Here is a 13,818-nt window from a genome sequence, read left to right as displayed (position 1 = left end):
CATGTCCGAAAGAAGTGAAACACCATGATAGCAAATAGAAAAATTATACTGTCTATGTGAGAATCCATCAAGGAAGATGTTATAGTAATAGCCCTTCTGTTAAAAACATTTTTAAATTTCTTAAATGTAATGTGCTGTCCTAACTTATATGACAGCATAATTAATATAAAATTTCATTGTCAAACCAGCTTTTTCAGAGGCCATTAAATGTTTTTTTTAACTGCAAACATTTAATGGCCTGTCAACAGACAGTCAAATGACAAAAATTCTAGATGGAACCTTGCTGGAAGAGTTGAATTAAGATTACAATGGTGAGACCTCTTTTACTGTTGTTTTACTTGTGAGTGACAAATGCATACATTTGTACACCTGCATATTTTCTGCTTTGCCTGAATAGGATTCTTCAAAACTACTTTGTACTTCATTTAGGCATAATATGATCACAGTTTTAATAGTAAGAAGTTGCCCAAATTCAGGTGACTTTAGACCAGATTTGCTGCTTAGTAACTTTACCACAGGAACTGATTACAAGAGGCTGATTAGCTGCATTCTTCTCCATTGATCAAAAAAAGAATGTTAAAAAGCTCATACTTAGTCATGGTCAAATGATACAACAGATTTGGTTTCAAATACTTTTAACCGCAATATAAGCAATGTCTCCTGCAAATTACTTTTTCTACAACCCTATTTCTCAGGTTATAGAAAAAAAACCCTTCAGAAGATGTTTCAGAAGATCAAGAAATGGCTTTATATAAGCCTACTTTAAACAAGCATTTGATAATTTCTTAGAAGAGTACACAGAAAAGTAATGACCATGAATCTTACCTTCCAGCATACTGAGATGCATGGCATCATTGGCTCGCTTTGGCACACTAAGCATAACTTCTAAGCCATCTTTAATCTCACCTTTACCCTCTTCACAGCAGGTGAGTAGCTCCTGTAAAGGGACCACATTACTATTCAATGTTTTATCTCTATTAAATCTTAGCTTCCCAAAACATATCATTTGCAGCGTTTTAATAAGATGCCAGTATTCATACCTGGGACCTTTGGGATACAGGTGTCTGTTCCTAACTACAATGATGCCAGAAGAACGAAGTGGACATTGTGACAACATGACACAAGTTCTGTTCTTTCATACTTCATATTGTGACATCAAACATAGGTACATGAGCGGTGGGGTTTATATCATAGTGAAGATTCAGTTATTTGATTTACCTATGTTTCAGGTAAATTAAATGGGAGGCTTAAGTCATTAGGCAAACCCAGACCTATTCCTCTACATTACAAGTATTTGGTAGTCACATTTGAAGTCTTGAAAGCATCTTGTGGGTGCCCCCATAAAATGGCTGTTACACAATAAAATAAACACCCATTTGCCAGAAAGAAAACTGGTGATATTGTTCCCCACCAATCTGCTCTAGCTTGATGATGCTCTCTGCCATGTTGTTTATCTTTTTCTTCTTCTTCATGGGCAGATTAGCATACAATACTTACAAAGAAAGCCATATTTATTTTCTGAGAATGCCTATGAGCCTAACACATTCTGATAAACAAAAATTTTGTTAGAGGTTGGTGTTTTATTCCAATGTATTATTATTTCCCATGCATTTGGGAAACAATATAGGATTTGAATTAAGGAAAATTTTCTGCCATGGTGCCCACCCCTTGGAACATTATCCCCCTGGGATAAGGCTTGCCCCAACACTGCTGGCCTTGAAAACTTGGCTTTCCTGTCAAGTCTGGGGCCCTCTGGGCAGGCCTGCTTTTTGGTTATATTGACTATGAGGCGTCAGTTCAGTGTCTGCTGCTATTTTATGTTGTGTCAGGTTATTTATTTTTTTAATTATTGGTTGTATTTTATTCTGTTTTTATTTTAATTGTTTTGTACATAGCTCTTTTAACATACAGGTTGCTTGAGTCTCCACTACTTACTCATATGCACCTTCTACCATCTGTTAAGCCTCCTTTAATTGCTTTTAATGGGCTTTTTGGTCCCTTGACAGTATGTTGAAGTGCGCAGAAACACTGCTTTGTGATGCACAAAGTCACTTTGTTGCTAGCTGCACACTTGAGTGTAAAGGAAAGATAGGCAACATTTTAAATTAAAATCAGTACAGAGGGAAATGGAAATAAAGTAACCTAGTAACAAGAGTTGATCCATGAAATCTAAGAGTGTATGCAGAGTAGATACATGTTCATTTAAACATGTTCTTCTTAAGCTTCTTGACCTTACATACTAGGGGTCTGGGTTGCAGGCTATGCAGGTTCTTACAAATGGTTGGTTTAGAAATCACAAATGCAATCAGGCTCAGTCCAAATAGTACATAGTGTTAGATGTCACCAGATGTTACCAGGAGTTATTTGAGGGTATCTTTACTTTATTTTTTTCCACAGTGATCTCCAAGTAGTTCTTTAAAAATCCTTTTGTACCAAACTAGGACAACATCATGTATGTTGGATCGCTTATAAAGAGTTCCTTTATTTAGCTGTAGCCTAATAAAACAGTCTCTAAAAAAGCATATTTTTTTAATGAAAAAAGGGTACCCAATTACACAAGTGAAGGCCATACTGATACTCACTTTTAGAAGGAGTTGATATTTTGTTATCCGTTGAACTGGTTTGATAAGGTAAGATGAGATTGAATTGGCTAAGCCATGCCGCTGTTGTATTTCCTGCAATAGAAGTTAAACTTTTGAGAACCAAGTATAGATTAACTAACTTAGAAAATTTGCAGGTAATTTTTTCATCATAAAAACTGAGAGGAAGTCTTAAATCAATACTATCATGCTCCTGATCAATGAGCATATGTTTATGCTTGACCCATATATTAAAACTGTGGAAGCCATTTCACCACTGGCCATGCCAACTGGGCCTCTAGGAAATTGTAGCTCAGCAATATCTGAAACACAGATTACTCTGGTTACTCACTTCTGCTGTATATTTATTAAGAATCCAAATGAGCCCAATGGTGGTTATGCACATATGCAAACTTCTTCCATATTTCATTAATATGAGCATGTCATTTATTAAAGTATCAAAACAATAGCTTTCACTGGCATGTTGTGAAGTATTAGAGCAACATAAAACATCAACTCCACTACACAGAATATTCAAACTACTACTTACTCTTACTATATTTTGTTAAATGAATAGTGTAATTATGGCAGGTGTACCTCCTCCAATTTCTATCAGCATGAAGAATCCTGCTTTAGATTCAAATAATTTTATTTTGCTTTCCCTCTTGGTTTTTGTATTATCTAGCTTTGTGATGTAAACTGCCCTGGGGAAAACCATTTCACATTTTCATTTGGCTTCAGTACTTTAAAGCAACATTTCTGAAGTGCAATGATGGTAGCAAAAATGTTGCTTTTTTATTTATGTTTGTTTTAATAGTTATTTATATTTGCTTTTAACTGTTTTGTGAGATGGGCAGCTATATAAAGTTGCTAAATAAATAAATAAATAAATAAGTGTAAATAATACTTCTATTTGTAAAGTGAAGCAAGACCACCTTGCTGAGACATTCTTTTTCTATTATTGAACATTTTGATACGTCAAAAAATATTTTGGTTCCTATTCTGGCTCCATTCTGTTCCATAAATAGCTGAAGCATCTTAGGATTTTGCAAGGAGAAATGTTTTATTCAGAAGGGTTTTGTATGTGTGTGTGTAATAGATATAGGTACGAAATTGGGTGGTTTAGTGTTGGACAAAGAAAGTGGTATGCCAATATAAGAACTGCTTATTGATTTCAAGATAACTCCTTTCTTAAAGCAGGCCCTCCAAATCCAGTAGAGGGAGCTACAGGTACAACCGCCTCCCCCACCAAAGTTACTATTTGAAGATTTGCAAAACACAGTGCATTATGTCACTGATTTCATTCTGTGTCAGTAACTGACAGCTGGCAGTCTTACCTTACACTTTCACTGTATCTATCCTTCTTTCAAACAACAACAACAACAACAACAATAATAATACCGGAAGCAGGCTTTCAAACTGAACTAAATTCTTCCTGGGGCATATGAATATAAACCGATGTCTTAATAAGAAGATTCAGATGAAGAATATACACAAATACACTGGACAGTCAAGCTGACTTGAGGTAACTGGAATAAAGTCATGTCATTCTGAAGTCATCATGATGTCACAAATGGTATAATCTTCAACTTTTGGCAGAGTGAGAGTTTAAGAATTAGAATGAAACTGAATCCTGCCAAGATCAAGCTTTGTTCGCTGTGATAAAAAGATCAGAGGGCTCTCGTTTGAATTGGGTTTGTTTCAAACATTCAGCGCCAGCATGGTGTAGTAGTTAAAGGCTTTGGACCAGCACTGGGAAGTTCTAGGTTCAAATCCATCCTCAGCCATGCAAGCTCAGTGGGTGACTTTGAGCCAGACACTCTTTCTCAGCCTAATCTATCTCACAAGGTTGTTTGTGTATTGAAGAAGGAGCGCTGTGTATGCCATCAAATTCCTGAAGGGATGGTGGGATACAAATCTGACAAATAAAAACATTCCTATTTACAACCCCAAGTGCAGTTAAGTGAAGGACATAAATGTTTCTAAATCCATTATGAACTCAAAGGTGTGAGAAAAGTGGGTATGTTTTTCTTATGCTATATTTTCAATTTTTTTCAATAGGAAAGCTTATTTTAACTAATGCAACAAATGTCTCTTATCCAATGTGGAGTACATAAAGCAATGGAAAATAAATTTCCAAACTGATGCCTCTAGAATGCTGATATAATTGGCTTGGAATTCTGTGTTTTGTTGATTACTGAATATATTTCTCTTTAAACAAGTGTTTCATACTTTTTAGCCTAACCTGTTAGTTTTGTTCCTGAGCTGATGCTGCTTTTAGTTTGGTAGTTATATTTTAAAAATAGATGGTTTTCTTATAACTGTTCTTATGCCTTAGCTTTTTTGATCTTGTAGCAAAATATGTCTGCATATACCAAATAAATAAAAGTACGCATTACTTCATAAATATTATTTAAAAAACCTCTTTAAATATTGTTTTATGAATACATTTCAACTAGAGCCTCAATTACACTATATACAAAACAAATTTAAAGGCTAATAATATGATTAATCTTTCTTACTGGAAATCTAATTTCAAGCTTAAGCATTAATGTATTCCATTTTAAATAAGGACTTTCAAGGTCTGTTAAAATTATGTCAATAGCTATTTCCTTGTGATATATGTACTATTCCTCAATAAAAATGATAATGGGAATGCTGGTAATATTCTTAACAAGGAATTAAGAGTTTGAAAAGTCTATGCAATGCACACGGTAGGCACATTCTGGCAGTGGATCTCGTTATGGCTTGCAGAAATATAATTCAGTACCTTTATAATACAAGAGAGTTCTCATAGATTTCAATTGTGCTACTTTCATCTATATCCTTTCAAAACCAATGCTGAATTCTCAACTTGGGTGTTTGCATACATGCACATGCAAATGTGTCTCCTATGCCCACGAATGTACTTTCAAAGGTCAAGAGGTACAAGTAAAGCACTTTGATCCTGTACTTACATCAAAATATGCACCTGCATGCTCTAAAATTAGCTGAGTTGAGTCTGGTTTGTTTTTGCAGTAAGTCACATACATTTGGAACTTGTCTGCCTGCAAAGAAAAAAAGATCGAAAAGATTTGTAAAAAGCTCCATCTGCTGGAAATTCGCCTAGTTAAGAATTATTTCAGTTTAATCTGCTATGTAAAGAAACTGGCATGCAAGGAGGAGGATAAAACTATTACAAAAGGAAAGAAATGGAATATATTTGTCAGGTTGTAAACTGATTCATCAGGCCTCCCAAGACACATGTGTTCAGATGTGCCCTTAATCATAAGAAATGTCTAAGAAATAGCTCACCTGTTAAACTTTAAGCATCTTCTGCAACAATAAATGTTAAAGATTACATGTGAGGTGCTTTAAGTTCAGGCTAATATTACTTCCCACAGCTTGAAGTACAGTTCCTTAATATTATATGAAACTGACACAGGATGCCTATTCACATCCCATAACTCAAAGATACTTTTCTACGATCACCAGTTAGGGTGGAAGACTCTCTTCTGAGCAAAAGAGCCCTATTGTTTTCACTATCTCACCCTATAAATCTGTTCTTTTCAACCAGAGTTTTATTTTTCAGGTGAGGATGATTACAACTCAAAATACAATTGATTATTTAATTAAGAGAAAGTTAATATCTTACCCAAGTAACAAAGCAATGACCAACATCTTCAGGTAACTGCTCATATTTCTCCAGCTCTTTCAGGAATATACTGTTTTAAAAAATGATTGAATAAAACCATTAACATGTTCCTTTCCCATTTTATACTAATTCAAAAGTAATTACATCGTCCTTAGTGGCCATAACATATTATTCTTATGCAAAATTATCCATTCAGTCTAGTCTTAGAGCCAAACTACACTTTATAGTTCCGGTAAAACAATGATCTAGCTATAGCTACAGCTATACTATGTCAGATTATGTTATGTTGTAATCCTGCCAGACGTACAAAATATGGTGCCTTTTAGCTGTGATGAGTTAGCTCATAGTCTCCTATGCATTAAACAAAACATACACTTATTGAAATAACTAAAAGGAAAATTAGCTCCTATTTACTGACTTCACTGCAACTTAAATGAGCTAACATTGACTATATACAGGCAAAAAACTATTACAGGATGAGCATGCTTGCTCTGACATGTCCAAGCTTCATAAAATCTACCTTTACTATTAGTTTAATTATTTACAATTAGCTTTTAGCAAGTCCTTTTTTATTATTTTTATAGTAATTTTATTAAAGATTACAATTTATAACAATACAAACTAATACAAACTAAAAAAATAAAAGAATAAAAAGAAAAAATAGAAGATGCAGAAAAGAAAAAAAGGAGAAAATTAGAAAATAGAGAAGAAAAAATAAGAATATAGTAAAGAAAAAGAAATTTCTTTTCATTTTTTCTTTGTCCCTTCTCACAAAATTCTTCTTACAAGCCTCTTTTGTAAATCCAATATAGGAAAATTATCCAGGTCACTCTTGATTTGTTATTTGTATAACTCTTTTAATTATTAAGACATCAGTTGGTTTCTTTTGTATGTCCAATGTAACATCTTTTTCTATGTCATTCTTGTAGCCTGTCATTTTTAAATTCACTTTCAAGTAAGTCTCAATCATGTCAGGTAAAACTTGTTCCTCTTCCATAGCATCTTTTAAACACAGTCTATCTATAGAAGCAGACACTATTCGGTCCACTGTTCAAAATTATCCTTCAGTTTAGTCCAATGTTAAGATATTTTGCTTCATTCTGTATTTGTAAGTTGAGTTTGAGTGTTCTTCTCCTTTAATTGTAACCTTTAGTTCCTTCTAGTTCCCTCTACTGTCCAATTTTTAAAGTCTTACTATGTTTTTTAAAGAATTCAAAACACAAACATTTTCCCATGGGAAGAATTCTTTATAATTAATTCCAAAATCTTATTTCAAATTTATCTGGACCCTTAGTCCATTTCTAACTTTCTAAAATCAAAGTTTTAATCACCCTTTTGCTGTTTACTCCAGGAAAAAAAAAGTCCTTAAACCTGTATTTAAAACTTCTTTCACTAAGAATTGAAGGAAACTCATCCAGTGCTATAAAACATGTCGATCCAAAGGTTCCTAATAGCTGAAAAGCAGTCAACAAGCAATTTCTGAAAGTGGTTAGAAAAGGAAGTATGCGAACCCAGTGTCCTTTTGAAGGAGCCAACTGCAGTTTGAACAAGATGGCTATTCCCTCATCTCCCAGAGCTCTAAACCTGCTGGAGACCGCTGTGTTGTGGTCTCCCTGTGAGGAGCAGCTGTCTGGAGCACTTGTGAGCAATCTTAACTCCTTTCCTTGTCTGGAAAGGAATTATGGAGCTGGTCTACTCGCCAGCTCTTCATTCCACCACAGTCGTCAGCTCTACTTTTCATGGAGCTGTTTTCAGTTTGCCATTTCTTCCCCAGAAGTCCTCAATTTTGTAGCGTTCTAATGTCTTAAGTACTGGCTGGGCACTCATTGATTTGTCTTGTGCCGAAACAACTTTTCTGTACAATAGTTACGATATTAAATACACTCCCCTCATGACATATTGAGAACTGATGTAGCCATAATTCTAACCACATGCAATATACTTGGGTAATATATGTTCACATGGACTAGTGAGACACACCCAAAATTTGAAGTTGATAACTGTGCTTGGAGTTCAGAATTCCAACAATTGGGGGCTTCACGGGACAAGTAAATCCTTTCTTCCCATCTTGCACTGTCTCTATGCGATACAACTATGTATAAAATAGGGCTCTTGCAAACCAAGTATCATATACCTGCTTTGCTTGCAGCCTGGCTGTAACAGATTTTGCATTTCTTATTTATTCACAGCAAATTTTAGACTGCACAAATATTAACAGAGAAAAAGAATATAACTATGTCAAATTAGGGATCCTTACTAAGGGGAGGGGGATTCAGAGCAGGAAGTGGCACAAGAATAATGTTTACGTACATCTACTGAGTATAAAGCTCCAAATAAATCCTGAATTCAGACTATGTGATCTACTAAGCCTGAACTAAGACTTTAATGCTATTCTCAGATACTATATAGCATTATCAGTCATCTCACAGATAAAAGCTGATGTGTTCTATTCACTAGTTTATGTATTATGCAGCAAAAGCAAAACAACTCATTGTCTGGGAGGCTGAGCAACCTAGATCAACCTATTTACATGAAATGTCCAGGCCAGAATAAATCAAGTCCATTTTAAGAACTGCTTAAACAGAAAGCTAGAATAAAACAATGCTAATCAGAAAATTATCAAGCTCCACCCATTGAACCTACAATCTGCAGTAACAAAATGAAATGATATATTCATGTAATATGTCAGAAGACATTAAATCATTTTTTTGAAAGCAGGATCATGGATTACTCTCTTCACTCACTTGTTATGGAACTCATAGATCTCCTGCATGTTTCCAAAAATGATGTGCTCCTTGTTGACAATACCAGGTGGGATCTCTTCAACACCACTTGTCATTTCCCACAGATATGTCTGGTAAAAAAAAAAAAGAAAAAGAAACAAAAAAAGGGAAGCTAAGAGTTGCCTTAACAATTATCTAGGTATAATCATCCCCAGACTAATATATGCAAAAGTATACCACGTCTATTTTATGTCTATTTTAGACTTGTTTAACGTAACTTTTTGGTTTTATAATCATGAGACCCTAACAACAAGTGCAACATGTCAATGAAAAAATAACAATTTAAAATCAGACTTTGAAATAGAGAAGATAGGAATTTCTGTTCAAAGAGAATAAGCCAGTTCTCGAATGTGCAATGTAATTGTGGAAGCAAAAATAGAACATTATCCCTTCAATGAAACAGTAAAAGCTTAACAAAAGCAGCAACCAGCTTATTGTGCCTGAAAATGAACAGATTTGCTATTGTCCCTGTTCAATAAACATAGGAATGTTTAAAGGGCAAAACAAGAAGCTGATCAAGTCAGCACTGGCAATTCTTGATTTTATTGACATGCCTGCTTCTGATATAATGTAACATAACTTAGCTCTCTGGTTACAGATTATACAATTTGACTGTGAAAAGAAAAAATCTACGTAAGAATCCACATTTAGCTTGGAAACAAGAACTTACATCCATACATTCCCGGAGATCCCTTACATAAGCCTTCTCTGTCTGGATAAGCTCAGCCATAATGAACCTTTCCAAACACAAGAGAGAAACGACTTTAGACTATTAGACTTGCATCATACATCATTCTAAACAGAAACTAGATATACAGCAAGGATTTTAACTAATAAAGTATTTTTGATGAGCTCAATAGCGTAGAGTGCATGCGAATAGCAACTAGAAATATGTGGACTATAATATCAGTAAAATGGTAATGATTTAATATTAGTTATACATAAGTAAATATTAATTCTTATCTTGGAAGTAATTTGCCCTCTGATTTCATCTTTGCTTTAAATAATGACTAAAGAAAACAATAAAAATATTGAACAAAAATATATATAGATAGTCATTAAAAGAAGGATGCATTTGCTCATCCTTATTTGCTGCTAATTCTTAGACAAAATATTCTGGATTCTTTTTTGGACATTCAAGAGATCAGCCTATTTTAAAATGGCTTGCCTCAGAATTATCAAATAACGATGCACAACTTAAAATCCAGATTCTTATTTTCTTTTTAACATGTAAGGCCATTGCTGAGAAGTAGAAATGGAAAAATGATAAAAGGCAATGTGGGGGGTGGTGAAGGAAAACATGAAAAATTGTATACTTTGACATGGAGCAAGACTAGGATGTGTTATTTTTCCCTTGATTGTTTAATGTATTTGCAGTAAGTGTAAAAAAAAGTGTTTAGTGAAATATTAATGATATGCTGGCTGGGAATATGAATGCACAAATATATAACTAACTACATAAAAAATTACACACAAGCCCAAAACAAGGATAAACATTATCCTGGGAGGAAACAAATGATTTACTCTTTCCTGCGGGCAGACTTCCTTTTTTCTTCATTAAGTTCGTGAGCAGCATCTCGCAGTTTCACCTCTGACCCAGGAACACTGGCTGGGATTATATCCAGTTGCAAGCTTTTACTCTGAATTAAGGAAGGGAAGATGACAATAAAATTAGTGACAACAACAAGAAACAAACAAAAAAAGCGGCTATCTAGCTAGAAGCTCTAGCAGCCAGATTAAGCCATTCCACATTTCTACAAGCAGAAAATGCAACACTCACCGATTTATTGGAATCTGAAGAAATCCCTAGAGCTTTCTCTAAAGAGGTCCTGTATTTTTCCATACGCAGAGAGAAGTCTCTGTATCTCTTGTCCACTGCTGTGACACATTTTTTAATCTCTGTTGCATGGGCATGCCCCTTATCACAAAAGCCATCAGCTAGCTGTATCAACAACTTCACCCTCTCTTTGGTTTGCTATAGGATACACAAAAGATGGGAAGGCGGTAAGAAGAGCAGACATTCAATGCCTCTAATGAATAACAGCCCTTTCATGCTATAAATAGAAGATAATATTCTGTTTCCATGCTAACAGCTTTTTGGTACTTGAACAAAATACCAGGATGATTCTTACATTTTTTACATTTCTCGCTTTCAAGGTTCTGCAGAGTAAGGACTTGAACAGCAGAACTGATTTAGGATAGCTTCATGCATTGGCACTGCTACTGTGTCTGGGGATTATTGGAAAGCACAGGTTTGGGGAAATATGCCTTAGCATGCTGAAAACCCAATTTATAATACCACAGATTATTGATACAGAACTCAAGAAGTTTCAGTCTTATAGTAGCAGGGAGTTTGATAATAAGTATGTGGTGCTCAAAAGAGTAATGTAACAGTTAACAATCCTATTTTTCCCTACAGTATGGATGTAAAAAGATTGTATCACATATTCTGTTGGGATGCATCACTCCCAGTGGGTTGATGGTAAGATGAATGCTAGCAGAAATGAAGTCTGATTAGCATTATCTTCTGAAAGAAAACTGATTTACTTATAAGGTGACAGCGGTCTTGCACTTTTATTTCTTTTTATTGTAAAAATGCCCTGTTTGTTCAGAGACTCCTTGTACTGCAGTGTTTCCTGGAATGCTTGTGTGATCAAAGCACTCCAGGAAGAACTATCAGGAGAAGTCATCTCTAAATTAGATACTCCACATTCTGCTGTGAATGAACCAATTTTTTTTACATATGTATATACCTATCAGCCTATTCTCTTTCAGGGTAAGTAGTGTCTGCAGATGCAAAAAAAGAGTAAAAAAACAATAAACAGGAGAAATGAAAAGCATGAGATAAAAAAAGAAAAGGAAACATAGCTAATATTAGTTTTACAACACCAACATTCTCTGTGCATCTCCTTATTTTTCTGTCTTAACAAATCATTCCTGCTTCCACCATGTTGGCATGGTCTGGGTTCCTTCAATTAAATGATGTCATCTCTCAGGACATCAGAAGCCCACCTTCTCTGTAGCAGTGCTTGCCCTCTGGGATGAGGTTCCCTCCGATATTTGGATGGCCCCCACTCTGCTGTTGTTTAGAAGAGCTGTGAAGACCCAGCTCTTCACCCAGGTCTTTGGCAAGGGAGAGTGAGTCCCCCTTTTTCATCACATTTGCCATCTTTAACTTTAATTGATGTTATTGTAATTTCTTTGATTGTTGTAAGCTTCCAAGAGTGATTAAGAGACAAGTGGCATACAGTTACAAATAAATAAATAAATAAATAAATAAATAAATAAATAAATAAATAAATAAATAAATAAATTCAGATACTGTTTTTGTTCTTTAAACTCCTCTCTCTCTCTTTTTCAAGATCTCAACTTCAATTAATTTCACCTTTTTTACTCTTCCCTTTCCTGCAGACCCATTCACTCCCCTTCATAAATCATCTCAATGTATTTCTCTCATGCCAATCATTTATTTAATGTGGACATTTAATCCATATCCAATCAACACACATACATTCTTGACCCTTTCTCTTATTTTAGCATACACACTTCTTAAGTACATCATCTCCACTGCATTCAACTTTTATGTTTTTCTTGACATATCCAAGTTTCAATTCTCTATAAGAGAAGAAGCCTGTTATAGTCATTTTTTAAACAAATATTCATTCTTTACAACATACTATCCATCATCTTTCTATCAGCATTTGTAAGTCATAAAATTTTTCCACCTATTTTCTCTGTCAAATACAACTACCCTGATCCTTGTTGCATCATAAAGTCTATCTAAAATTTGCTGCAAATCATCCAGACTATCATATGCGTCATTTACATATGAAAGTACATATGCATTTACAATTCCAACCAATCCGTATCTAATGTCACACCAAACTTTCCTTATACATTTATTCATAAATTCATTAAACAACCAAAGGGGCATCACATATCTTTGACTTTTTCCTCCTCAGTGTTATTATCAGCTGAGCATTTTTTAATGCTCACTTGCACTTTACTTCCCTCATACGGTATTATCACTCTTCGCACCACTGAGCAGTCAACTATCAACACTAAATTTATGCAAAACTTTCTATAATTCAAGCCTATTCACTAACATATACTTTCTCTAAATCATGAAGTGTACAGTAATCTATTTTTCTCATTCATATATACAATGATTTAATAGTAAAGAATGAAAAGCAAATTGTAATATGTAAGATTCTACTGGTAGCTACTGGAAGCAGTAGAAAAAGGCAGATAATTTCCACTTGGATTACAGATTTCCTCAGGCACATTACTGATACTTCACTGAAATTATTTCAGTACTGCTATTCAATAATGAAATATATTACCTAATTTGTTTTGTGATGTCACGGCTTTAAAACAGAAAATGTATTTATTTTAGCCACAACAATAGGAATTTTTATGTACCAGGCATTTTCTTCCTTTTAGGTATGCAAGATGCATGAGTTAAACAAATATTGATATTTTCAAGGCCCCAAGCTTATAATCAGCTATGTTAACTTCTCTTTTATTAGAAACTATGATCCAGACAGGCCCATACCTATCTGACTATTTTCTTAATTGCTGAAATAGTAGAATACAAAAGAAAATAGTCTACACTGAATAGTGAAAATACAATGAAAAAAACCTAAATAAATTACAGTGATTAAATGAACTAACCATAACCAAAACAAAAACAAAGAAAATCACAAAACAGAAAATATCCATATAAGTATAAAGATCTACATGGAATTAATTCAGTCATTGATCTTATCATCAAACCTGGATCATACAGCAACATGTATCATCTTCTCATTTTTAGAGCACA

At 34.4% G+C, this 13,818-nt stretch overlaps 1 protein-coding gene across 1 annotated transcript in view; it reads right to left on the bottom strand.

The window, feature by feature from the left end:
* Positions 1–13,818, bottom strand: part of TRIO (trio Rho guanine nucleotide exchange factor) — a 268,321-nt gene that overhangs the window by 109,443 nt on the left and 145,060 nt on the right. Inside the window, exons 22-29 of the mRNA XM_063298754.1 lie at positions 10,777–10,971; positions 10,521–10,636; positions 9,667–9,733; positions 8,958–9,067; positions 6,214–6,283; positions 5,537–5,626; positions 2,583–2,675; positions 826–937 (exon numbers count right to left, since the gene is read on the bottom strand). Coding sequence (XP_063154824.1) covers positions 826–937; positions 2,583–2,675; positions 5,537–5,626; positions 6,214–6,283; positions 8,958–9,067; positions 9,667–9,733; positions 10,521–10,636; positions 10,777–10,971 — 853 coding nt within the window. The remainder of the gene's footprint in view (positions 1–825; positions 938–2,582; positions 2,676–5,536; positions 5,627–6,213; positions 6,284–8,957; positions 9,068–9,666; positions 9,734–10,520; positions 10,637–10,776; positions 10,972–13,818) is intronic.

The sequence above is a fragment of the Candoia aspera genome, chromosome 3 (genome assembly GCF_035149785.1).
Source record: "Candoia aspera isolate rCanAsp1 chromosome 3, rCanAsp1.hap2, whole genome shotgun sequence".
Classification (NCBI taxonomy): Eukaryota; Metazoa; Chordata; class Lepidosauria; order Squamata; family Boidae; genus Candoia; species Candoia aspera.
Note: the sequence above shows the minus strand (reverse complement) of the source record. Positions and strands in the feature narration are given on the sequence as shown.